The sequence below is a fragment of the Hyaena hyaena genome, unplaced genomic scaffold (genome assembly GCF_003009895.1).
Source record: "Hyaena hyaena isolate Hyena2069 unplaced genomic scaffold, ASM300989v1 scaffold_96, whole genome shotgun sequence".
Taxonomy (NCBI): Eukaryota; Metazoa; Chordata; class Mammalia; order Carnivora; family Hyaenidae; genus Hyaena; species Hyaena hyaena.
Genome location: NW_024080729.1, coordinates 2,975,435 through 3,002,467, shown reverse-complemented (window position 1 = coordinate 3,002,467; position 27,033 = coordinate 2,975,435). Strand labels below are relative to the sequence as shown.

The following is a 27,033-nucleotide window of genomic DNA, read 5'->3' as shown; positions in this document are numbered from 1 at the left end:
ACATGGCAGCTGATAACCATTGCTTGAGAGAGGTGCTTTGGTGACGTGAGCAGTTAGCTTTAGCAGCTTTACCTGTTTTGAAGACAGGCCACCACAAGGGGACAGTGTTCTTGACATTTGTTCAGGTCTTTAGTTAGTGATTTTTCAAAGGTTGGTCAGAGACCATGATAGTAAACTCATCATCTGGGAACTTGTTAGAAATGCAAATTCTCGGGCCCTACTACAGACCTATTAACTCAGGGAGTGAGACCCAGCTACCTATATTTTTTATAAGCCTTCCAGGTGGTTCTTCTGAGAACCATGTTTGAGAAGCACTGTACCAGGAGGTTTTTATTGTGATGGCCACTATGCTGGGGCAGTGGTACTCAAAGAGCGCTCTGGAGACCAGTGCTCATCCCCAAACTATTTGTTACCAATTAACAACGAAATGAGCACAGAGGTAGCATTTAAGACTATTTTTAGCAATAAATATTGTCAGGACATCTAAGATCTTGATCATTTTCCTACTAATTCGTTGTATTGTATTTCACAAAAGTACTAGTCCATTATGGCTTGCAAAAAAAAAGATTTTTTAAAACTGAATCTTCACAACTAACATCTTCTACAGACAGCTTGAAAGGTACTGCTCTTGAGTCTTCAGAGAGGAACAGTTTTCAGTTCCTTACTCTCAAGAAATCTCCCCTCCAGTAGTGACAGAGATACCAGCCTCAAAAATACAGAAAAAATTAGTAACTGCCCCATCACTAACAAAACCGGAGTGTGGGAGGTAGTCAAGTAGTCATAGAGCTTAAGATTACTTCTGGGGCACCTGGGTGGCTCAAATCGTTAAGCATTGGCTTTGGCTCAGGTCATGATCTCACGGTTAGTGAGTTCAAGCCCTGCATCAGGCTCTGTGTTGACAGCTCAGGGCCTGGAGCCTGCTTTGGATGCTGTGTCTCCCTCTCTCTCTGTCCCTACCCACCCGTACTCTATGTCTCTGTCTCTCTGCCTCTCTCTCTCTCTCAAAAATGAATAAAACATTTAAAAAAGATTTTTTTAAGTTCTCTTCTGAGAGATTGAGGAAGGCTTCTTTTTTTTTTAAATATTTTTATTTATTTCTAGGAGAGAGAGAGAGAGAGACAGTGTGAGCAGGGGAGGGTCAGAGAGAGAGGGAGACACTGGCTCTGAAATAGGCTCCAGGCTCTGAGCTGGCAGTCAGCACAGAGCCCGACGCGGGGCTCGAACCCACGAACCGCGAGATCACGACCTAAGCGAAAGTCGGACGCTTAACCAACTGAGCCACCCAGGCGCCCCTGAGGAAGGCTTCTTGTAGGAGACAGGTGAGCTGAAATGGACAAGATTTGGATGATCATGGTTTGTGAGACAGGATGGGGCAGAGTAGAATGAGAATTTCAGGTTTTGTTTATTCTAGAGGCTCTATTACAGAGAAGGAAAGTGCAAGGATCATTCGGGAGGAAAAAGATACCTGTTTGGGTACTGTGGATGGCCTGTGTGGGGGCAAAGGGAGAGGGGACCTGGACTGAACCCATCCACCAAACTCCCATAGTTATTAGGACAAACATTAGCACAGATTAACATGACGGTTTCCTTCTTGGCAGATCTGCCCCAAGTCAGGGGTAGACGTTCTCTGGAATAGATTTGACTCTTGGAATCACAGTGAGACAAAAATATCAGGACATTAAAAGTAAGACAATTGGCCAAAGTGTTTCACATGCTCTCTTATGTGCTGTTAAATGAAATGCATTTATTTATGTTATTCACACTTGTGCCTAAAGATAGCCATCTTTGGGTAGCCTGGGCAATTCTGGGACCTGGGTTGGCACTCCTTGCTCATACTGGGGGTAGACAGAAGAGACAGACAGTCCAGTGGTTCTCAATGAGGGGCCATTTTATCCCCCGGAGACGCTTGGCAATATCAGGAGACATTTTTGATTTTCACTTAGTAGTGAAACATCTGGTAGTGGGTAACATCTGGTATGTAGAGATCAGGGATGCTGCTGAACATTTTGCAGTGCAGAGCATCACAATGGAGAACTATCTGGCCCTTACATTGAGTAGTGCTGTAAAGTTATAGTCTTGGGCTGAGCCTCAGTAATGACAGCTTAGGCCATCTGTGGGAGTTGGGCAGAAGAGAGCCTCTTAGAGGTTAGTGTGATCTGTCATTTAGTGATGGCCATGTTATTGTTGGGGGTGGAGGGGGTTGCAAAAAGTCCCAGGAAAATCCATAAACAAAGGAGCTGCCAATAGATTTGGGAGAGCCAGGGATATCCAATGAGACCCCTAATGAAAGAACTTCAAGTAGAGGAACTTAAATATTTTACGTATTTTTATTTACACATATTACAAAATTACAAAGTCATCTTCATATATTATCTATCCCCATATTCACAGAAAATAGGAAAAGAGCTTACTTAAGAACAATGGTCATGAAACTGTTAATATTTCCTATTCCATTAAAAAAGAAAAACAGCTTTACATATAGCAGGTGATGGAAGGTCATTTTCCTGACAATTTGCCCTAACACAGCTGCTTCTTTGTGAGAGGATTGTTGGTAACATTACACCGAAGGTTAGCATTTGTCCTGCCACAAGATGCCACTACCTTGGGTCTCTGTCAAATCCAACAGCATAGTTCTGGTCCTAAATATGAGAATTTGAGATTAAGAGAATTGTTTTCTGTTTCTGGACACTCTTGCTTATGTCCTATTGTTATTTCAAAAATGACCAAGTTTTCCTCCTCATCCCCATCTCACTCATGTCTCCTCGGTTTTTGCCTTTGTAGCTTGCCTTGCCTCTTCAAATCAGAAAGGTGCCATGCCTGTGGTTAATATGAAGGAAGCCACCAGCAAGCCTTATGCAATGTAAGTTTGTCCTTAACTGGGGACACATTCTTTCCTTTGGCCAAGGGAGGGGGGGCCCAGCTAAGTGAAATTTTCCTTCACTTTAGCTGCCCTAGGAACACTGGGATCCTTTTCCAGTTTGTATGATTACAGTCCACCCCTTTACACTTCTTTCTTCTTCAGTGGGGGCAATGAGTGGGAAATGAGCTATTTGTGCTCAATGTACCTTCTCCAAAAGCAGCCGGAGAATGTTCAGCCTCTTATGTCTTACTCTCTGGAACTGTCTCAGTTCAGGAGAGCTAGTAGGCATGTTACATCCTAGCCTGAGGTAGCCCCTACGTGGTATGAATTGAGGCCTCCCTTATCAAAGAGGCCTCCCTCTATCAAAGGCCTCCCTTAATCCACATTATTTTCTATCAGCATGGTAAGAGGGCTAATATTCCTATGTTGTAGATTGTCCCCAGAAAACCTTTTCTTATAATGCACATCAGTTGTCTGGGTTGTGTAACATGTTCTCCATTATTACCTTTGTGGTCATTCTGAGAGGGTCTGAGGATTGGGTTTTGTTTTTTAAATTCTTGGGGACCACATTACCCAGTCTCCCTTGCTGGCTGCTTGCCAGTTGGGTTGGCCATTGTCAGGCATCAGCAGGAGATCAGAGAGTGGGTCAAGGGGTATCTCTCCCCTCCCTGATCTTGATCCCTCCTGCCCCAGGGCAGCATTGGCAGAGACTGAGGTTCTTGGGGCCACAGTTGCAGGTATTGGCAGAGCAGGTCCTTCTGATGCTCCCATTCCATATCATATCAAATATATTAAAACATACCTGTCTCTCACATTAAGTATACTTTTCATTATAAGACCTTTTGGGGCCACCTGGGTGGCTCAGTCAGTTGTGCGTCATCTTTGGCTCAAGTCATGATCTCATGGTTCATGAGTTCAAGCCCCGCATCAGGTTCTCTGCTGTCAGCACAGGGCCTGCTTTGGATCCTCTGTCCCTCTCTCTCTCTGCCACTCCTCTGGTCTCTCTCTCTCTCTCTCTCTCTCTCTCTCTGTCAGAAATAAATAAACATTTTTTAAAAAGACTTTTTGAAAGAGTTTGCATAAATTTTAAAAATTTGTGCTTGGGCCTAAACTATGCATTTTTATTCACATAGTTTAAATTTTATTGCATTGACATATAACTGTATAAAAGTTAAATTGAGTTTCCAAAGACAAGTTGGCATAATGTTACTTAGATAAATAGTCATTAGGGTGCCTGGGTGGCTCAGTCAGTTAAGCATCTGACTTCGGCTCAGGTCGTGATCTCATGGTTCGTGAGTTCGAAACTCGTGTCAGGTTCTGTGCTGACAGCTAGCTCAGAGCCTGGAGCCTGCTTCAGATTCTGCATCTCCCTTTCTCTCTGACTCTTCCCTGCTCATGCTGTCTCTCTCTCTCTCTCTGTCTCAGAAATAAATAAAAAATTAAAAAATTAAATAGAAAATTGTCACTGACTATAAAATAAATGTTTGGTGTGGAACTCCAGTGTTCAGCCAGGGTTAAAAACCATAGCATTGGTGTGTCTGTCTACCTTCTGAGCTGATAGTGGAGAACACAATGCAAGCTATTAAAAAACCATTTGCTTCATCTCTTGCTCAGGGACAACCCTGGTGAAGACTCGAGTTGGATGAGCAAGATATTCAAGAAAAACAAACAAAAGACAAATGGCACCAGAAAATGCTTCCCAAGACATCCACGATCCAGAAAACCAGGCAGCAAAGTGCAGTGAGCATAACTAATGTTTCTCAAATTCCACAGGGAAGAAAAACTTTGGGAACAGTCTACAGGAGGATCACAAAGTGTAGGGGGGAATCAGTAGAAGTAGGGATGAGGAGCTGGGCTTTGGAGTCAGATCCACCCAACAGAAAATCCCTGCTCTGCCACTATCTCACTCAGTGAGCATGCTTAGGATGCGTGGTCTTTCTGAGCCTCTATTTCCCAATCTGTAAAATAGGGATAATATCGTGAGGCTTTAATGAGGTCAACATGTAAAATGCTTTGTTGCAGAATGCAAGGTGTCTAATTAGCCCTCAGTAACTTAGTTAGATATTAGGGTTATAGGCAGAAGTTAACTAGCTACCTTCTCAGTAGAACTCTACTTAGAAACCAAATTAGACAGTGTGTGACCCTGTGACTCTCAACGTGTAGAGATCCAAACTGTTGCCAAGCTACAGCTAAAAACCCTAACCAATTTAGGCCTGCTTACTATAGTTTTTTTTTTATTATATTATATTGTCGTTGATTCCATTAGTCAACCTTTATTGAGCACCTGATAAATGCCAAGCACTCCTCTGGGCTCTGGAGAGAGCAAAGATGAATTAAACTCAATCCCCAACTTAAAAGTTTACCCTCAAAATTGAATTTTAGACCAAAGACAAGAACCAAGTCTTAAATTTTTTATTGAGCCATAACATTTTGTAAAAGAGACATGCATATATACATACACACATGCATATATACATACACACTTACAAATGAAAAATGCCCCCTTTGGGTTTTTTTTTAAGTGTATTTATTTTGAGAGAGAGAGAGAGCACAAGTGGAGGAGAGGCAAAGAGAGAAAGAGGGGGAATCTCAAGTGGGCTCTGCAGTGACAGTGCAGAGCCTGATTCAAGGCTCGATCCCATGAACCATGAGATCATGACCTGAGCCGAGATCAAGAGTCAGATGATTAACCGACTGAGCCACCCAGGTTCCCCCCAAAAATGCCAGTTTTAAACACAAATGAAGCCAGGAATCATTTACAACTATTTTACTGGATTATCAAAATATTCTCTGAATGGGACAGACCCACACTGCTGTCTAATTCATTCAAACCTCCATTGGTCAGAAAAATCCCCAAGTCATTCTAAGTGGCATCCTTCCGTGTTGTTCCTGTCCCAGGTGGGATCCCTGGGTAGGCAGAGCGATGTATCAGATAGATGAGGGTCAGAAGCTCACCCCAGCAGCGACAGGCCCACTTTGAGATCTGGGCAGGTAGGTGGTGGGAAGCAGTATGGTGGGGAGGATTCTCACAGCTGCTGCAGGAAGTGGGGCAGACGCATGTGTCATTTTCTGGATTAAAGGATGGGCAAGGAGGGTGCAGGACCCAGTAGGCAGTTGGTGGTTCTGAGGGGTCATGGGCTTAGTGTGTCCTGGGATGCATCTCACTCTGTTCCTTGGTCTTCAGCCCAAGACTTCTTTGACTTTGGAGTGTCCATATCTCTGTCTCTAGGAGTTCAAGGTTCAGTTTGGTCATGAGGACATAAGCAGGTCTGCTGTGGGGGTAGGGAAGCTTCCTTGGGTCTGGAAGTGCCATCTGAAAGCCAGACCAAGACTTAGGTCCCCTCATTTCAGGGCCAGGTCTCTGCCTATACATTGGAGCAGTGGGAACTATGTAATTCAGCCAGCGCTACCTTGGTCGACAAACTTCTAGGATTCAAGCAGCTTTATAAAGCAGCAGCCTGTGATAAAAACAAACAAAACAACTTTCACAGCTGTGGGAAACACTGTTGTCAGTAGGTCACACATTCTGTCTGCAGTGTTCCTTTATAGAACAGATTATGAAACTGCCTGGAAGCAATTTACCAATTGATGGTCTTAAGCAATTCCATGCAAATTTATACCCTGGGCTTCAAAAACCAGGGTAGGGGGTAAAAAAAAGAGATGTTCAAAAAGATTAGGCAGAGAGGAGGAGCAACCCAGAAAGAGAGGAAATCTACAATCACAAGTGATACTCCTAGTGACATTGCCTAGTCCATTGCAATGGACTCCATTGCCTAGTCTTGTGCAAACTCCAGGTCCCCAGGTGAGTCTGTTGGGACGACCCAACAAAGAGAAGAGAGGCTAGAATAAAAGCTACAGGGTAAGGGGTGCCTAGCTGGTTCAGTCAGTAATGCAGGTGTTTCTTGATCTCAGGGTCTTGAGTTCAAGCCCCATGTTGGCCCTAGAGGCTACTTAAAAATAAAAGTAAAAAGCTAAAAGCTACAAGGTTCCATACATTAATCTCTCTCTCTCTCTCTCGCTGTGTGTTTTTTATTGGTTTTTTTTTTTATGTTTTATTTATTTCTAGGAGAGAGAGAGAGAGCGTGAGCAGGGGAGGGTCAGAGAGAGAGGGAGTCACAGACTGAAACAGGCTCCAGGCTCTGAGCTGGCAGTCAGCACAGAGCCCGACGCAGGGCTCGAACCCACGAACCGCGAGATCATGACCTAAGCGAAAGTCGGACGCTCAACCGACTAAGCCACCCAGGCGCCCCCGCTGTGTGTTTTTTAAATCAGATGTTCAAATTCATACTCTGATACTAGTTGTATTAGTCAGTTATTGCTGCTATGATAACGTTACATAACAAGTAACCCCCCCCCAACACACACACTCTTAGTGGATTACAAAACAAACATTTATTTTCCTCCTTCATACTTAAAACTCAGGTCTTTGCAGTGTCCCCTTTTTGTCTCATTTCTCACACGTGCTTTCTTGGCTTCTCCCACCAGGCCTGCTTCCTGCCCACTCGACTTCTCTCTGCTCTCCACTTCCGAGACAGTGTGGGTCACCTATAGGCCTCATCCCAGCCGGATCCAGGAATACAGCTGCTCTGAGGTGTGGAACTGCCCAGAGTGACCCCGGAGGCCAGACACTGCCTGTCTGTCCCAGGATGTTGTCCACCCAATTTCTCTTCTGACCCCACCTGCCTCTTCCCGGCCATAGTCAAAGCCAACACTAGCCCATATATTGCCTTGTGTACTGAGAAAACAGTACGGTTTCCTGGAGACCTTGATTTCCAGCTGCTGGAAGACTGTGATAAATACTGGTTTTGTTAAAACAGTTGACTTCCACCCCTAGAAATCTGTATGAATGACATGCAGAGCCGCAGTACTGTACAAATAATATACAGAAAATGGTACAAATAAGCTGCAGGATGAATATGTCCATGAAACGTGTACCCTTTGTTTTGGCAGTGCCTCCTTGTACAGTGTGCAGTCTGCACAACTGCACTCAGCCCTCTGGAGGCCACTCCACTTCTTTCCACTTCCTGAAAAACCAAATATTAACCAGACTTTTGTAAATTGAATGATGTTTCCAACACTCTCATCAACTCCTGCTCTGTCAGTGGAATTCTCCAGCTGCAAAAGACCCTTGTAATTACCAAGCAGGACTTGATAGCTGTTTTTTGGCATAAATTGAGATTTCTGAAGTCTATGCATCCAGTTGGCTCTAAGGGGCCTGGCTACCTGCCTGGGGCTGCCTGAGGCATTGAAACCGTGAGGGGTGTTCTCAGTGGAAATAAGGAGAGGAACGTCCTAGAGGAGAGACTTCGAAATGACGGATCTCTGTCCTTTTTCTAGGAAGCCTTGAGCCGAGAGAGAAAACTTGAGCTGGAATGGGAGAGAACTTGATGACCCCACCATAGAACCTTCTCCCCAAGACTCTCAGATATGTTTCCCTCACCCCTGGGGACCAGGTGTTCCCTACTCCCAAGCCCGTTGGTGTGGAGGACCCTGATTCCCCCCGGCAAGCACTTCCTTGTCCAAACATCCTATCAGCTTCCCTGAGGTCCTTCATACTCTGCTCGAGACAGACAGATGGACACTAACATGCGTGGGCTCTGAGGACACACAGCACATCCTGCTCCCGGCCCGCTGGGCTCTGGGCCTTCCCCCCAGCCCCAGCCTGACTTCATTTCTTTGAGATGAGCCATGTCAGACACCGGGCCCCCAGTATCTAGTCTACAGGGCCAAACCCTTGGGGATGGAGCAGTACTGAGCCATGGACACACTTTCCTCTTTCCTGTCAAGAGACCAAGTTCTTTGGTTTGGTTTGGTTTTTAATTCTCACAGTGTCCCAAAGGCTTGACTTGGAACCGCTGGGCTGTGCCTCAGCTGCTCCCTGGAATCGCTCGTTGAGCCAATCCGGCATGCGGTGATGACAAGCTCCCCAGGGCTCGTGTGGGGCGGCCGTGTGGAGCCGGCCTTCCTGGGCTCCCCTGAGTCCTGGTGTGGTTGTAGAGGAAACAGAGACCAGATGTCCTTCCCCCACCCCCCACCCCCATCCCCAAGCATGAGGGCAGCACACGAGGGTAGGCCCTGTCTGCCGTTCACACCTCGGTGAAAATGCTCCACAACAGAGACTTCAGCCTCCAATTTTCTAGCCCAGCCAGAAAAACACCAGCCCCCCCTTGCTCACTGGAGTGTGAACAGCTTCCAGCCCCAGCCAGGCCCAGTAAGAAGCCCGGGTAGCCAATCCTGGCATGCCAAACCCAGAGGACTGGGCGGAAGGAAGACAGCCTTGAACTTGGCTGGGATCTCTGGAGGATGCATGCAAACTTGAGCCGAGGCAGGTAGGGGGCTGTGGCAAGGGGGCTTGGGGCGAGCCTGCACTTGACCGGACCACGTCAGAGAGCTGGAGTCGCCAAAGCTCCTTTTAGAAGGTTCTGCCCGGAAGCATCCAACTGTCCCTTCGAGAAGCTGAGAAGAATCAAACCTCAGAGGTTCTTGCACCGTCTTCCTACTCCGAGTCTGTGGCTCAGGCCAGTCAAGGGCAGCGCCTTGGGGACCACGTGGGGGGGGGGGGGAAGGTCCCACCTGGCTGCGGTCCCCTGGCTTGTCCCCCAGGAGCGCTCTTGTGGTCTGCAGCAGCTGTACGCCCAGAGGCCGTGTGAAGGAGGAAGGGTTTCAGGAATGCTTACTCCCTGGTGTGCAAGGGGGGATTGAATATGACAGTAACTATTGTTTTAACTGAAAGCCTGTATTCAGATGCCCTTCTGTTAGAGTCAGGTTATAGTTATAATCAATAAATTCCTGTGTATATTTTCCGTCCGTCCCTTTTCCCCCTGAGGTGGCAATGGAGAGAATTGTTCTCACTAGTCCCAGGGCTGCCAGGTGAACTACAGGACGTCTTGTTAAGTTTGAATTTCAGAGAAACAATGAATAATTAGTCAGCATGAGTATGGCCCCAGTATTGCTATTATTTGTTGTATATCTGAAACTCACATCTAACTAGGCCACCCATATTTTTATTTGCTAAATTTGGCAACTCTAATTAGTTCCTTTCTCCTTACCTTCCTTTTTTTTTTTTTTTTTTTAAGCCAATACTAGGAGATTGTTTTTTGATGTGTCAGTCGCTGTAGTTTGAAGTTGGATGTCTTCCTGGAGTGGAGGCCAAGGGCAGAGTACACTCTGGTCTTCCAAACAAATGCATCCAAATGACCCCTGCGTGTGGCTCAGCCCTCCCTGTAGCTCAGCTAACATCCCGAACTCAACCGGGTCTTGGCAGACCCCATTATCTCTGACTCACTGAGCCTCCTGACGTCTCAGGGTCAGAAATTAGGTTAATTAAGTCCTGACGTCACTTATCCAACTTTGGAAAGCGATTTGAAGCAATAGCGTGTCCCATGCGCCTCCATGCTCTTGAGAGCCTCTGTGGTGTGAGTCGAGGGAGCCCCCATTCCCCCACACATACACACAGTGGTGTCCCACCCTCCTACATCCCTATTGGCACAAGATTCCCATAGCTAGTGAGGTCCGTGAGCATCCCAAGGGGGACATTCGTGCCTTCTGCATTTGTGTATTCCATAGAGCTAGATCAGCCCTGGCACATAGTAAATGCTCAGTAAATATTGGTTGAGTAAAAGAACTGATGGATTAGACAATAAGGGGAGGCACTAAAACAAGGGTTCGGGGACCTGGGTCTTGGCCTGGTTCTGTCTGTAAGTGGCCACGTGACCTTGAACGAGGCACCTGCCCCTTATGAGCCTCAGCTTCCTCTTCTATGAAGTGAGACGCTGCCCTCTTCTGCCCTCCTCGGAGCATTACAGTGAGCCTTCAAGGGTGGGAAGTGGAAAAGCCGTTTGGCAAAGAAGACAAGCTGTGCACACCAAAGGGTGGTCTTCCCCAGGGAGCCCCTGGAAGAACTCATGTGTCATCTGAGAGAGGAGAGAGGAGGCCTTCGACGCCTTCCAGTAGAGACCATATTCTCTGGACCAAAAGCCAGACACCGTATTCCGTCCATTTGTACCCTGGTTCTGAATGGCAGTTTGCGCACCAAAGTTAGGGACTTAGGGAAACAGATGATGTAGAATCAAGACTGGCCCTGATTTTCCTGGACATACAATTGACCGTCATCCTAAAAGTCATAGCGTTGTAGGATGTCAGGTCCAGAGGGTGAATATCATGTTCCTGAGGTCCTCAGCCTGCGGTGAGCTGGACTAAAACCCAGGTCTCCTGATGCCCAGGGCTCTTCATTGCTGTCTTAGCAGTTTGGTGCTCAAGGATGGGACATCTGGAAGGCAACCAGAGAGGGTCCCCAGGCGGGAACAAGGGGACTGACCCTCACAGCCTTGCAGGCACCAGACTGGCCTAGTTGTGGCAGGTGGGCCCCCATCTTCCCACCACTATGAGTGATCCAGGTCAGACCTTTGTCTGTCAATTTCTTTATTGGCTTAAATAACAACAGTACAAAAATGAGACTCAGATGCCAGCATCAGGACCTCATATCAAATAGTCATACAGCTTAAAGAATATTATTCTAAATAAGAAACTATGTACAGAAGGTGCCTGACCCTCATTTCAAGTCTGATTCTGATCTTTCACATTTTGGGGCGGCGTTCCTGAACACCGTCTAAACTAAATCCATAAATAGCTCACCTCTCTCCCACTCCTTAGAAGCAGCAGTAAAATGAAATGACTTCCAGAATATGCTTTGTTGAACTTCCTGAAACTTCGCCTCAGAGTTGAGGCCAGTCCCATCTAAGTGCCCAAGGTCTCTCTGCCCTAGCTTTTACCCCCCTCCCCAGTCTTACCCCACAGTGATCACTGAACGTTTAACATAGCAATAGAATGTCTGTCAAGGGTAATGAGAGTGAGTCTAGATGTTAACACCCTCTCCCCTTGACCATGTGTTTCAGGCAATGTCCAAGGGCTATGTTCATAGCCCTGTTGGGCACACAAGTACATAATGGACATGTGGCAAATTTCCCATCTGAGCCAAGCTGTTCAAACTATTCAGCTTTGTACAAGGCAGAGCCTGTAACAGCTCACACTTCACCTTTATGCAAAAAGTATATTTCACAAGATACTTTATGGCCATCAGGTAGAAAATTATTATCATAAATCCACAAATCTACAATGTCTAGGAAGTGAATAGCACGACCTGGGGTATGGTGCTCTTGAGTAGCGCACACCTGTGCAACCATCCATGGCAATCCAGCTTAAAGCCCTCCCTCATTTCCTGAAAACTACCCAGATGGTAACTATAATAAGAATAACAACATACATGGACATGGCACTATGTAATTTTCAGAACTCTTCACATTCATTTTCTCACTGACTCTTGGCAAGGCATGAGATGGGAGACGTGCAAGGCATCAGTGTCACTTCTCTGAACATAGAATCCTAGGACACGGGGCTGGAAAGATTCTGAGAGCCCGGGGTTCCCCGATCTGTAGGTCTTCTCTATCTGAGGCCTGCAGCCTTCCTGAGAGGTGCCTACAAATCTATATGGGCATTAAGCACCGTTGTCAAAAAAATAAATTATTTGTTGCATATAAATGCACATCTGTTTAAATGCATGAATGTCTGCGTGTATTCTGGTGAGAGATTAAACAAAAATGTATTTTGAAAAACTAAGACGCATTTGAAATTAACATCTAGAAAATGCCAGCAGGACTTCTATGTGATAGTGCGGCATGGTCTGTGCCCTTATGGAGCAAGAAAATATGTGATGGTAAAAAAATAAGGCCACATAAGTCGGTACTAGGATTAGCCCCAAAAGGTGAAGGCTTGACCCCTGGCCCAATGCTCAGGACCAATATCCAAGTAGCTCCCCATTTCCTCCCTAAACCCCAATTTAGAGGTAGAATGACTGGTTCCACAATTCCCGTGGAGGACCAAGGCCTCCCAAGGACCAAGGACCAAGGCCTTGTAGAATTGCCTGGATCTCATGAGTGCTCCCCCTCATTCATCTGTTTGTGCATTCATCCGACAAGGACTTGAAGGCTGCCTCGGGCTCTGTGGGGTTGTATTTGGCCACATAATGAAAGCACCGACGGGCCCCCCTTTAGAGAGATTTCAGCATGATAGAGTCAGAAAGTGTCCAGTGGGTCACACTGTCTTGCCCAGAGGAAGGCACGCAAGTACAGGGTCCCGCAGCAAGTTTGGGGCAGGTCAGCAGGCGGAGCTCTGGTCTCCCAGCTCCCCACTCCAGCTCTTCTTCCCCTTACGTGGACTCTGCCTCCAGTTAAGACCGTGTATCTCAGTCTCAAGAGGCCACAAAGGCACAGGGGCGCCGGTGGCCATCCTCTCTTGTCTTCATTCATGTCTGTGAAGCACTGGATGGGCTACTGTGAGGCATCTTCTGAGGCTTCTGGCTAAAGCTGCCATTGTTTGGACAGTTCAAGGGAACTTGAGTGCAAAGCACGGCTGTTAATCTGGACTCTGGCTGTCAGGATTTGTGATGTTCTGGGGGGAGAAAGAGAACGTAGGTTTTAGCCATAGCCCAGTTACCTGTGGGTCCTACCCTCGTAACAACAGACTCCTGATTAACGTATCAACACAGCACGCTAGCTGTCACCTCTGCATCTTCACTTGGTATCTCCTGCCTGCTGTGCTCTCCTGGTCCGTTCTCCCCTCCTTTCTCCTCGCCATCCTCAAAGAGCACAAAACTATGCCTTTTGACATAGATTTTGGAAATCTTCCATGTCCAATGGCTTCATTGGCCTCAGTTAGCACTTATTTGGTATTTTCTGATACTTAATTTTGTCATCAGTAAACATGCTGTCTTTTTCTACAGGAGAACCATCCACAGGTCCTCATAGCACCTTGCACAGCTAGGCCAATGGAGGCTCTCAATACCTATTGTTTGAATGAATGAATGTGTGAGTGACTGACTGAATGAATGAATGAATAAATGGTTAGTAAAGATGGATGTTAGGGCTACTGAGGATATCAGAACTGATGTTTCTATACTGTCTTTCACAAAGTGTTCCACAAGCTATTGCCTAACCCTTCCTTCCTAGATGGCAAATGATCCATAATACCCCCATATCTGGGCAAAGATAATGAGGCTGAGGAAAGAGAGGTTGAAGGTCATAAGGAGTTCCCATCAGGAAAACAAACCAACATAGAGCAAACTATTTGAATGACCAGCTATCTTGAGAGGGTTATTACATGGCTTCTAAAGGTAATTCCAGGAGAAGAAGACAGAGTGTTTGCATGATGGTGATGTCATTGCAATAAAGGTCTGGTTGCCCAGGGGGCCAGATGGCTGTAGAAGTTCCGGTCCTGGTTGTCCAAAACCAACAAATGGAACATTTTATTCCTTTAATGTCATGCCTTCTTCATTCAATAACTTCCACACTAAAGATCTGGATCGAAATGTCTGTAGGCAAAGTTATTCTAAGTGAATTTAAAAACGTAGGGGAACACTTTATCAAAGTCCACCAAAAAAACATGAAAACTCAGACTTTAAAAAAAATCAGTGATTGGGGCGCCTGGGTGGCTCAGTTGGTTAAGTGGCCAACTTTGGCTCAGGTCATGATCTCACGGTTCGTGAGTTCAAGCCCCACCTTGGGTTCTGTGCTGATAGCTCAGAGCCTGCTTCGGGTTCTGTTTCTTGCTCTTTTTCTCTACCTCTCCCCTGCTCACACTCTGTCTCTCTCTGTCTCTCAAAGATAAATATACATTTAAAAAAAATTTTTTTTAATCAGTGGTAAGTATTATTTCTAACAGGACCATCCCAGAGTCTTAGGGGATGAGGGATTATTAAGAAAACCATGAAACCAACCAGAAGAGAGATTGATGGCAGGGAGAAGCTACTCTTAATCAATTAACCAAGACAAGATCAGTGAAGGATCGCTCCCTTGAAGCCTTCCAGAACCAACAGCCCAAAGACCCCTCATCTACCTCAATCAGCCCTTATTTGATACGTAATCTTACTTCGCCTTGTTGTTTAAGTGTTATGACGGTCTTAAATTTGGGAAGCCAAACAGCACAACCCATGAAATAGTAAGAGGGCAAGCTAAGACAGCACCCGGTCCACTATTCCATGCCGAAATCAAAAAGTACGAAAATGTACATACAATGATGGACCAGGGCCGAATAAAGAAGGTGCTGATTATCACGTAAAGCCAGTGAGGGTTTTGGAGAAGAAAAAGGTCACTGTGGGTGTATCATTGTCTCACCAGGCCTCAGCAAGGAGGTGACATTGGAGCGGGACACCAAAAAGTCACGAACTCAGCAGGGGAGGGGAGAGGACAGTGAGTAGATCCTGTTGGGATCTTGAATTTGTCTTCACTTGTGCCTTCAGGCTCTTTCTCACCTGCTGTGCCTCCCTGTACTGGAAGTGGGTATAACTGTGTTCACTGTAGTGCAGGCCCATGACCCTCAAGACCGCGTGGCTGTTGTTGCCGGGAAATTTGTTAGTCAAGCCAAAGGCAAACTGGTAGGGTCTCTTGCCCGGCTCGGCAGAGCGGGCCCTCTGGCTCTGTAGGGTGGCTCCCAGCTTCCTGAGGGAGGAGTCCGAGAGCTTGTAGAAGAACCTCTTGAAGCTGGGGTGTCGCCTGATCTGGAAACAGAAATGAAGGCCGGCCGTCAGTGTTGCTGGCAGGTAGCCCCCTCCCACTGGCTACCCGTCACCCCAACTTCATGCACCTGGACTGGGCGGGACACCTCCAGTGTCCTTGTTAAATGCCTCCACTACCTCCATCCTCTCAGAACCTGTTCTGCGAGGTTCAACTCCAAGCAGCAGAACAAAGTGGGGGGAGAAAAGTGCAGGGCTTTGTATAACGGATGCTTAAATAGCATTTACTATCGGTGTGACTTCTCTGAGCCTCTGTGGAGTCATGTGGGAAACGGCAGGAGCGATACCCCAACCCGCATGCCATGTTGTTGGGGGAAGGGGATGAAGTGAGCTAGTTGATGTAAAGTGTCTCATGCAGAGTGGATATTGGATGAATTTTAGTTCTCATTCTATGACTAAGTCTCCTCTTAATACCTAAGAGTCCTAGGTTGGGCCCCCCCAAAGACAAGGGCCCGGGTGCTGGTAGTGACGCTGGGAAACAGTGACGGGGGAACGTGGATCTGGGGCAGGACAGGAAGGCAGTCCTGGCAGACTGTTCCTCCCAGGACACTCCAGGAGCCTGCGCAGAGCACTCTCCTCAGAGTTATCCCCACGAGGGGCAAGGGACCTGACGTATGTATACACCAGTTTCCACGAGCCATGGGTTGATGGTTGCGTCTCAGGAGGTGGGAGCGATTATTCTGGCCTCCCACAGGGGTGGTAAAATGGTGCGAGGGGCGGGTCCTCAGGCAAAAAGATGCAGGTGGGTATTTATCAAAAGGTATTTGCATAGAGGTAGGTATTTGCAAAAGAGAAAACCGAGGCTCAGAGAGGTTGAGGGAGACACCCAAGGTCCCCTGGATGTAGGGCTAGGGACTGAACACGGGCCTCAGCCTCGGGGGTACCCAGCAGCCCCCACCTGCTCCCCCAGCTGGCCATCCACTTCCTGGAGAAGGGCCACCAGATTCTGGATGATCAGCTCCTCTAAGGAAAAGAAAAGAAGGATTCAGGGGCTGTTGACAAGTTCTGGAACCACACATCCATCCATTACAGACAGACTGTCTCCAAAACACAGCACACAGATTAGTTTCGAAGGGCAAAGAAAAATCTTCCCCAAAACTAGGGCTGGAGCACGAAAGCTTTCTCTGAGTTTGCTTTACAGAAATGGAAAGGCCTTTGGCCAGTCAAGCGTCATGTCAGCTCCATTTGACGGGCAGGGAACCCGAGACCTCCCAACGTCCCCGATCCAGGCTACAGAGTAGCGCGGTCAGGAATGCGAGCTGGGGCCTGGAGCAGCTCATCAGAAAGCAGGGAGGGGGAGATGCCACAGCCACAGATGCAACAGGAATGCACCCGCCAGCCTGGGCACGGGTGGCTGCTCACACCACGACCTAATTAATTGCAAACATTCAGGACATTTGTGGACCTTTTGTAATCAACTGTTGGCCACGTGAAATCAGCCGCAGCGGGAATATTTACACCATAGAGGTCTACAAATGCTGCAAATCAGGGCTCCCTTCGTGCCCCCCGCCCCCCTCGCTGCCCAACAACCACCCTCAGCCTATTTGCCAGTCCACAGGTTATGAGACCCAGAGCAAGCCGGGAATTGTATAGGAAACATTCAAATAAACCCACCAAACTTACATCCACCGACCCGACAGGGGCTCTCTGCGAGAAGGGGATGCTCCGCCTGCACCTCTGCCCCAAGAGCACCCATCCACCCGCCAGAAGGCCAACCCTGCCTCCTCCCTGCCCTGCTAGTGTCTCCCGGGGTGTTTGCCAGCAGCCTTCCCAGTCTCCACTGGAATTCAGCCTGTGAGAGCCATGCAAAAAGAAGCCCCCGGGGCATCCCTCCCAGGAGAGGGCGGGGTGGTACTAACTAGATTCGAACACTTCATCTGGCTGAGGTCCCCTCTCTGGCTGGTGGCTTCTGGTCTGGGAGGGTGCGTCTGAGGAGCCCACAGGCGTCCCCTCTGCAGGCGAGGGCTCCTGGAACTCCACATCTTCCAGGTCTGCGGGCAGAAAGGAGACGGTGTGAGTGTGTTTGGCGCCTGTTTCAAATCCACAAGTACATTACGGAGCCCGGGTTCTGACGACAAACTGTCCAAAGACACAGGCACCAGCCGGGGTCCTGGTTTCCCAGGCTCCTCAGTGAGCCCCCAGCCCCCTGGGCCCGCTTCAGAGGCATTCACGGGGCCTTCTTTACCCCCTCTGGAAACCTCGTTCTTCTTCCTAACGCCCTCTGCCTCCTCATAGCCTGGGAGGAAACACGAAGCAGGCCTGTCAAGATCCCACCAAAGGAGCCCACTTCCCTGTCACTCTGGGAGGCTTTGCCGAATCACTGAACCTGTCTGAACCTCACTTTCTCCATCTGTCCAATGGGCATAACAAGACTGACTTCACCAGGCTGTAAGTGGGTTGAACGAGGTAACATGTGTGAGAGGGGCATGCAGTAGGCACTCCATAAAGGCCAAGGGAATCACTGTATACCTCACACTTGGCTGGTGTGAAAAAGCAGAGGCCCAGGCCATATCCTCCTTCGTTAGACCGAGGTCTGTGTTTCTGTATTCACTTTCAGGTGAGTCTGGTGCGCTTAAGCCCCTAAACCAATGCACTGCTCTCAAACTGCACTTGTTGTTGTTGTTTTAATGTTTATTTTGACAGAGGGAGTGTGTGTGTACGTGCGTGCATGAGTGCGTGTGTGTGTGTGTGCATGCACATGAGCAGGGGAGGGGCAGAGAGAGAGGGAGAGAGAGAGAATCCCAAGCAGGCTCCATGCTCTCAGCACGAAGCCCTATGCGGCGCTCAAGCTCAAGACTGTGAGATCATGACCCGAGCTGAAATCAAGAGTCAGAGGCTTAACGGACAGAGCCACCCAGGCGCCCCAAACTGCATTTGTTTTTAAGTGTTGGTGTGTTTTTGTCTGGGGGGAGGGAGGGCGTGTGCGTCGGGTGGTGAGTCCAGCCGGCATCCAGCGGGCCCCTCCTCCCCGCAACCCTCCTACACCTCCCGGCCCCCCAAGAGAGTTGAGCCTGAAGCAGAGGCCACACAGCCAGCCAAGCCCGCCCTGGAGGGAGCCTGGCGCTGGAGGCAGCCTCTGTTACCATGGCAACGCTGGGCCTGCTCACCAGGGCTGCTGGAGGTGGAGGGTTGATGGCCCCCCACACACAGGGGCAGAAAGCTGGGCCTCTTGGGCGGCCGGGACTCGGGGCTGACAACACCTGCTGGCCCTGCTCTCCTGGGCTCCTTGGGGCCATGTCTCTTATGAGAAAAGGCTTTTCTGATGCTAGACTTCTTCTCTTGGGGTCTCCTTCGGGAGGGCGGGGACAGGTTTTCTACAGTCACCTCTGGTTCCTGGACGTGAAGCTGCTGCGGGGAAGATGAGAGAGACTGAGTCAGAGCCCCTGACCGTGAGGAGATTACAAGTGAGCTGGGGAAGGAGAGCAGCCGCCCCTGAGATAGACTGAGGTCCCCTGCAGACCAGAGGGTATGGCCTGGCCAGAGCGGCTGCAGGCAGCCACTGGTTGCGGGAAGGGGGGGGCACGCGGGGGGGAAGGAGGAGGGACAGGAGCCAGGCTCTGGAAAGATGTAGGACAGGGAAGTTATTATCCCAGGTAGGGGCAGGGGTGTCCATAGTGAGGGTCAGGATCTATGTGGGGAATGGCTTCCTCACCTCTCCCCCCGGCTCCTCGGCATCCTGGAGTAGGGCAATGATCTTCTGGATGAATTCTTCTAAAAAGAATAAAACGTTTGCTTGTACTTTAGTGTGGAGCAAAGCATTTCTATGGTCAGTCCTCATTCCCTAAGGCCCCGTGGCTCCCTGGGTGATTCTCACAGGTCTCCAGGGCGCTAATGAGCTTGCACTTATTGTTGTCACAGGCCCTGCGGTGGGGGGGGGGGGGGAACCCCAGGTCCCTCAGAAGTAGCCTGAGGGCAGGGCTGGTTCAGAGGGAAAATATTCATTTCTCCATTCATTGAGAGCATCTAGATGTGCCACTTTAAGGAAAATAACAGAGGTCCCCTGCCTCCAGGAGAGGGTGACTCAAGGCCGTCTGGAAAGGCCTGGTTCCCAAAAATCCCTTCACCCAGCACCTTCCTCTCTTCTACTTAGAACAGGGGCCCTTCTCAAATCCCCTTCAAGGCACATTTTCTATGAAAAGCAAACAAGGCAGAATGGGGGATATGGGGGAAGGTAGATTTAAAAGTATCTTCAGGCGCGCCTGGGAAGCTCCGTCAGTTAAGCGTCTGACTTTGGCTCAGGTCATGATCTCACAGTTTATGAGTTCAAGCCCCACACTGGGCTTTGTGCTGACAGCTCAGAGCTTGGAGCCTGCTCTGGATTCTGTGTCTCCTCTCTCCGCCCCTCCCCTGCTTGTGCTTGATCTCTCTCTCTCAAAAATAAATAAAATTTTAAAAAAAATTTTTTAAGGAAAATTTAAAAAATCATGGGATCGAGCCTTGCATCAGATTCTTTCTTGGAAATTTGCTTGGAATTCTCTCTCTTCCTCTTCCCTAGTCATGCTTCCCCCCTACCACCACCAAAAAAATAAATAAATAAACCTAAAAAAAGAGAAGTGTCTTCAAACACACAACTGACAATGATTCCATGATTCTAGTCATGGCTTTGCCACTGGTAAGGGTATAATAATAGAGTCAGCAGCTGCCATTTGTGGTGTTTCCCTCCTATGGCCCCCTACCCACCCCCCACCTATCCCCTCCATTTCTCCCGAGGCTACAGGGCTGCATAACCACAACAACAATAACAATAAATGGCAGCTAACATTTATTAGCTCTAAGTAGCTTGTTAACTGCTCTGCCTGCTTTATCAGCATTCATCGTCCAACGACTAGGATCTAGGAACCCCTCGTCTTGCAGCTGGGGACACTGAAACCAGAGATGAAGTAACTCATCCAAGTTCACACAGATGGAAGAGGTCAGAGTCCAAATGCAAACCCACGCCCGAAAGATCACATCGTCTTCGGAGCCCGTGCCGTGGGCCAAGGCTTTTCCGGGCACGGCCGGGGCCGGCCTCACCGAGGAGGTTGTCCTCGCTGCTGTGATTCTGCTGCTGAGGCTCACTCAGGGTAGGACAGGGGTCTGTGCTCTGGACCCCCCACTGCCCCTTCCCAGGCCTGCTGCACCCAGGGAAAGTCAAGGCCAGGTTACTGCCTCTCTCTGGGTCAGGATGGAGTCAGACCAGATGATTTCCAAATTGGCGGTGGGGGAGGGGGGCTCTGAGAAAAAGAGGGAGTACTAACTGAATTCCAAGGCTCTGTTCGTCCGCAAGTCCTCTTCGGGTCCCTGGCTTCCGGCTGGGGTGGAAAGCTCGAAGGGACTCAGACCCCCGCTGTCTGTAGGCAGGACCTCTTGCACGTTGGGCTCCTCCGAGTCTGTGAAGCAAGACGAAATGGCAGGCATGTTTCATCAGGGTAAGGGTGTTAACGAACACACAAATGTTAGAAGAGGTACCAAAGTTCACCCCCGGGTTAGATCATGCGAAGGCCTTGCTGGGACAGAGGGGAGCTGTGGGTCAGGGTCAGAGCCCTGATGTACTGGCCCAGACCTAGCTCCCTTATCCCTTTGCACCTCCTTACAACCGGCTTTCCTGGGCTTGGCCCTCCTCTCCCCGCTTCCCTGGCAAGCTCATCCCTCTGGCGTCTTGGCTTAGAAAATAAATGCCTGATTTCATGGCACAGATGAGTGCAGCAGGGCCGGGTCCCCTGCATGAAGATGTCTCCCCTTGTGGGGCCTGATATTCTACCGCGGGGGCTCCATATTTGGTGTTAAGCATGGCCCCTCCTTTTTAAAATGTGAATTCCGCTGGCAAGGCTAGGTGGCTAGGCTGTTCCTCCCAGGAAGATCCTTTCCCTCTTGCAGCTCAGTTCCATCATTGGTGGGCCACGTGACCTTGAACACATTGTTTGACCTCCCCCAACCCTCAGTGTTCTCATCTGTAAAATGGGGATAATCATATGGCTATGAAAACTGATAGAGTACAGACACACAGTAGGGAAGTGTTTCACTTTACAGGTGAGGAGACTGAGTCAGGCACAGAGACGGGGAATGACATAGAAAGCACAGGTCAGAACCCAGGTCTCCTGCCTCCAGGGCTGTGGTTCCTTCCTCCCGTGCTACCCCCTGCCAGGGTATAGCAGCTGAGGCTGTGGAGAGATGCGGAGACTAGGGGATTCCTCAGCACGATTTCCACCAGGGGTTTAGCTGGATTGCCTAGACAGAGAAGGTGACCTGCTGGCAGCCCCTTCTCCTCCCTACTGCTCCCCTGCCTCTATGCCCCTCCCTCTCCCCTCCCCCCCACTGCTCAGAGCAGAGCAGAACCCAGAACAAGGATGGCAGCCCCTTCAAATGGCCCATTCCAGCCCTGGAGAAAGGTCCAGAGCTGGAGGCAGCTGCAGTGTTGCTATGGTAACCCTGAGCCTGCTCACCAGGGCTGCTGGAGGTGGAGGGCTGATGGCCCCCCACACACAGGGGAAGAAAGCTGGGCCTCTTGGGGGCCCGGGACTCCGGGCTGGAAACGTCTGCAGGCCCTGCTCTCTTAGGCTCCTCGGGGCCATATTTCCTATAAGAAAAGGCTCTCTTGAGGCTCGACTTTTTCTCTTGGGATTTCTTCCTGTCAGCCGGCACTGCAGTGTATGGGACCACCTCTGGCTGAGGCGCTTGAAGCTGCTGCAGGAGAAATGAGAGAAACCGAGTTAGGCCCTTGACCTTGAGGAGAGGGAAAGCTCCCTGGGAAACAGCTAACAAGCAGCTAGGCGCTTGGAGGTGGCCCCAGGCGAGGGAGGCGACAAAGCCCAGAGCTGAGGAGCCCTGTGACCCAGAAGGGCAAGTGGGCCTGGAGCAGGGGGAGGAGGAGGAAGCAGCGAGCCCGTGGGGGTCTCCACAGACCGTTCCCTCCTTACCTCTTGCTCCCACTGGTCTCCCACTTTTTGGAGGAATTCCACTATCCTCTTGATGACACTATCCTCTGGAAAAAAGTAAATGTGTCTGGTTAATCTTTCTAGATGCACCGAGAACTCTCTCTAATGACTGTCTTGGCCTTCTGAGATCAACCGAGTCCTGTGTTAAGTGAGGATGCTGTTGGGCCATGGAAGTGCTGAAAAGCACCATGTCCCAGGAGCTAGTCCTTCTGAGAGACGCTTGGGAGATCCTCAGGGAAAGGGCAGGAGGCCAAAGCACATTTTATGCAGGCAATTTCAGGTCAGCCCTTTAAGCATTCACCCTGTGCCCCCATTATTGCTCTTGACCTTTACGGATTTGTACATCTCTGCTTCGGGCTCGGCAAGCCATGTGACCTGGAGTAAATCTCTTAACCTCTCTGGGCCTTCCTCTCTTCCCCTGTGATGTGAGAATCATCATTCCTGTCCCACTTCACTCAACAGGCTCTCCGGCCATCAGGGGACTCTGCTTGGAAATACTTTACACGGGCAATACTGAAAAATCCCAGGAGGGGAAATGGTAGAGACCCAGTGTCACTGAGGCACCGGAGAGAGGGACCCCAGCAGGCCTGACACAGACAGCCGGCTGCATCGGTGCCTCAGGCACACCACCACATCTTTACAGAGAAACCACAGGCCACATAAACAGTTTTCTTCTCTATTCCAGTCCACTGATCCAAAGACAAACCCAGAGTTACCTCTGCTACCCGTCAGCCGATCTGTTCACAGAAAAGAGGTGCGAACAAGCCTCCCTGGTCCTGGGACTGCAGATTTTTTCACCCTCTATTCCCCTCCCTCACCTCCCTCTCATTTATAAATCCTGTCTGGCTTTTGTTCTTTGACTCAGTCTACCGGCTGACGTCCTCTCGTCTGAAAAACCAGCATGCAAAATAAATAGCCTGCAAAATAGCCAACTAGATGCCTTTTAGTTTATTCTCTGGAAGATACATAGATGTTTGACGTCTCTTAAAATATGCCCATTCCTTATAGGGAATTAGATTAATAGAGCATTCATTACCGATTTTGTTAGGGGCAATAACAGCATTGTGGCTGTGCGTGACACTGTACTCATTTCTTGGAGATGTGGGCTTCCATATTTAAGGATGAGGGATCATTTTACTTAAAATGGTTCAGCCGCAAAATGATACACACGCACAATTATGAAGCAAATATTGGCCTACGGTCGACAATTGTGAGTCGAGCTATTCCACACTGGCATATATTTAAAAATATATGTAAGTTCTATGTTCCTCCATTCCACATTCCTTCCATAAATCTCAAAAGACTAAAAAAGTCCCGTGCTCATTAACACATAAGGCAGGAACATTTGCCAGTGGCCGTTCTAATTCCTGAGCCTCCCTTCTGTGAAACTCTAAAATAAGTAAATGTGACCAGAAGCGCCAGAAGGAGCAAGAGCAGTACATTCATTTGGAGAGGAACCATCCAAGGTGTAAGCAGTCATTTGGAACAATCCATCTCATTTGGCAGCGGCCACCCCTCCACCCCCTCGGCTGCAGGGCAAGAGAACACTTAGAAGATTCTGACTTACGGTCAAGCTTTTTGAGATCCTCTTCCCGCCGATGACCTGTGGCTTGAGAAGCAACCTCTGACACTCCAGGACCCCCATCTTCAATGAGCAAGGACGGGTGGAGATCAGAACCTTCCCCACCTGGAAGGAAGATGAGAACAAGCGTATGGGGGGGTGAGGGGGGTTAGTGGCGTCAGTGACATTTTTCTGGCTTTGTTCATGAGCACAATAAAATGACAGAAATTCACAGGAGGATAGGCACAGATGCAGCCAGCAATAGGCTTAATCAAAAATAAAATAAAATAAAATAAAATAAAATAAAATATTTAGAAACCTAAGGTTTCCAGCTGAAAAGAGGGGCATCAACCCAGATATCCTTCTCCCCATTAAAATCGTGGTGCGTTTTGAGCTACAAGGCTCTGTCTCCCTCCAGGCGCCTACGGGGGATTCACCTCCAGGACCTGAGAGTCAGAGAGGCACCTTGCGGGGACTGGCTTCCTTACTTTACAAATGAAGAACCAAAGGTCTCAGAGACAGGCAGCAATTTGTTCAAGGTCACAGAGCAGGTTTATTCCAGAAATAGTGAAATATAGACCCCGCCCCAGGGTGGCCCACTATTACTTCTCTGGCCACAACCTCAGTCCTTGCATTATCCCCAGATAACGCTGAGGGCAGGGCTTCCCTCCTCGCCTCCCTCCCTGCCTTCCATTTCTCCTTAGTCTGTGCTCCTTCCACTAGAGTCCTTAACAACAGCAGCTGCCACTTAACGGAGCACTTTCTGCGTGACAGCCCCGGGCCACTGCTATCCCTTGAGATAGCAACTGTTATCATCTCCATGTCATGGATGAAGAAATATTGAGGCTCAGAGAGGAAAGTCGCCAGCCCCAGGTCACACAGCTAATGAGTGGTGGAACTGGGGTCTGACCTCAGGCTCTCAGCCAGCGTGCTGTTCTACCTCAAAGAAATTTCACGGTGGAGCTGTCCCTGATGGTTGTCCCAACTTCCATGTCCCCTCTGTTGAGAGGTTTGAGGAGTCGGCCTAGAGTACCCTGGGGGTGGGGCAGTGGGGTTACCAGGCGTGGTCTGCTCACCGTTGGGTGCTGGGCCCCCCACGTCAGCTTCCTCAGAGCGTGGGGTGGCAGCCATCTTGGGCAGCCCTGTCTCTTGGCCTTCGGCTTCCTGATCTTGGGCCCCCTTGGTTTCCTCAACAACGTGCTTCTTGTGACCGTGTTTCTTGCGGCTGGCCTTCCTGTCGTGGGCTTTCTTCCTCGGAGCTGTGTCCCCCGGTGCCTCCGGGGTTTCCGCGGGCTTGGGGAGGCCCTCCTTCCCCTTTGCCTTCCGGCCGGCCTTTTCCTTGGGCTCTTCAGGGCCTGTCCTCAGGAAGAGGTTCATCAAGGTCTTCAGCCAGCCCTGCTGGCCCCGTCTCTGGGCCTTGTCCTTCTTGGTGTCCTGTGGAAGCCTCTGGTCACCGGGGAGAAACTCCCTGGTCTCCTCCAGGCTGAGGGCTATGGCCGTGGCATCCTGGGCCTCCACAGACTGAGCTGGGCTCTGGGGACATCTGGTCCCATCGCTGGCTGTCCGGTGAAGCATCCTCCTGGAGGGCGTGGTGGGCAGGGAGAAGCACCTGCGGTACTTCTTGGGGCTCTGTGACCTCTCCAGAGACCTGGCTCTCCTCCCTGACAGAGGCTTCCCGGGTCCCCGTGGATGCTCCATTGCACTGCGAACAAAGCAAAGAGCTCCCTTACAGGAGTCCTGCCAGAGACGCGGCGGGTGCTGACCCGTGCGCCGATCCACCCTGCCCATAATGTGAGTGATATCAGCCCTCAGAGCTGCCGTCTCTGCTAAATTCCTCAAAAGGCCTGGGAGGGAGGGCTATCCTTGTCCGCCTTTCCCAGAGGTGGAAACCAAACTACGGGAGGTCAGCCCCGGCACCGCTGGTCTGTAACTCCCCCGTGGCCTCCGGAAGGAGCACGACCCTGCCAACACCTTGGTTTTCATCCGTGGAGACCGACTGTGGGCCTCTGACCTCCAGAACTGAAAGATAAGGAATCCGTGTTGCTCCAAAGCCTCTGAGTTTCTGGCGTTTTGTTGTAGCAGCAACAGGAAACTAATACAGTTGTCCTAGTTTAGGATTAAACACGTCCTGCCCCTCGGGACTCTGGGCAGCTCAAGCGCCACCGTCCCCATCTGTAATGTGCCTGAGACCTGCCTGTCTGTCTCACAGGCCGTTAAGAATATTTCACAAGACAGGGGCGCCTGGGTGGCTTAGTCGGTTAAGCGTCCGACTTTCGCTTAGGTCATGATCTCGCGGTTCGTGGGTTCGAGCCCCGCGTTGGGCTCTGTGCTGACTGCCAGCTCAGAGCCTGGAGCCTGTTTCAGAGTCTGTGTCTCCCTCTCTCTCTGACCCTCCCCTGCTCACGCTGTCTCTCTCTCTCTCCTAGAAATAAATAAATAAATAAATAAATAAATAAATAAATAAATAAAAGAATATTTCACAAGACAGTTCAGTATCTGGCAACTCTACTCCTCCAATCGCTCGGGCCAGACATTTAAGTCATCCCTGACTCCTTGCTTTCTCTCACTCCCCACATCTCATCCATCAGCAAAGACTGTCGGGTCCATAAAGCAGGTCCAGACCCCGGCCTGTCTCCCCACTTCCTCCAACACCGCCTGAGTCGAGGCCCCAGCTCTGCTGGCCTGGGCTTCCGTCATCACCTCCCAACTAGTTCCTCTGCTCTCCTCTTCTCCTTCCAGATTCTCCCCTCAGCAGCCACGGGGGATTTTCCAACCTAAGTTAGAGCATGTCACTCTCCTGCCTCCAGCAGCCCCCCTTTCAGTCAGAGTCAAAGTCAAAGTCCTTATGGTGGCCAGCAAGGCCCTGTACAACCTGGTCCCATTACCCCCTCCTGCCAACTCTTGTCACTCACTCTACTTATCACACAGCGCTGCTCACTGCCTCAGGGCCTTCACACTGACGGCTCCCTCTTCTAGAACATTCTAATGGTTTGTTCACTCGCTTTCCTTCAGGGCTTTACTGAAATGTCACCTTCCCAGAGAAGCCCTCTCTGTGCATCCCTCATGAGCACATAGTCCCCACCTTTACTACGTGATGTTACGCAATATCACACCTTCGTGTGTGTCATTGCTT

At 49.6% G+C, this 27,033-nt stretch overlaps 2 protein-coding genes across 2 annotated transcripts in view; one reads left to right on the top strand and one right to left on the bottom strand.

Annotated features, from left to right (window-relative positions):
• The window catches only part of PNPLA1 (patatin like phospholipase domain containing 1), a 42,502-nt gene extending 37,898 nt beyond the window's left edge, over positions 1-4,604 (top strand). Inside the window, exons 7-8 of the mRNA XM_039235314.1 lie at positions 2,782-2,860; positions 4,475-4,604. Coding sequence (XP_039091245.1) covers positions 2,782-2,860; positions 4,475-4,604 — 209 coding nt within the window. The remainder of the gene's footprint in view (positions 1-2,781; positions 2,861-4,474) is intronic.
• Positions 4,605-13,270: 8,666 nt separating this feature from the next.
• BNIP5 (BCL2 interacting protein 5) lies at positions 13,271-25,598 on the bottom strand. The gene is made up of 11 exons (XM_039235292.1): positions 24,977-25,598; positions 23,907-24,026; positions 22,322-22,386; positions 21,848-22,088; positions 20,663-20,794; positions 19,078-19,136; positions 18,533-18,773; positions 17,285-17,416; positions 16,324-16,388; positions 15,165-15,410; positions 13,271-13,306 (listed from the first exon to the last, which is right to left on the bottom strand). Exons 1-11 carry the CDS (start codon positions 25,596-25,598, stop codon positions 13,271-13,273), a joined length of 1,959 nt encoding a protein of 652 aa, XP_039091223.1.
• Positions 25,599-27,033: the final 1,435 nt, after the last annotated feature.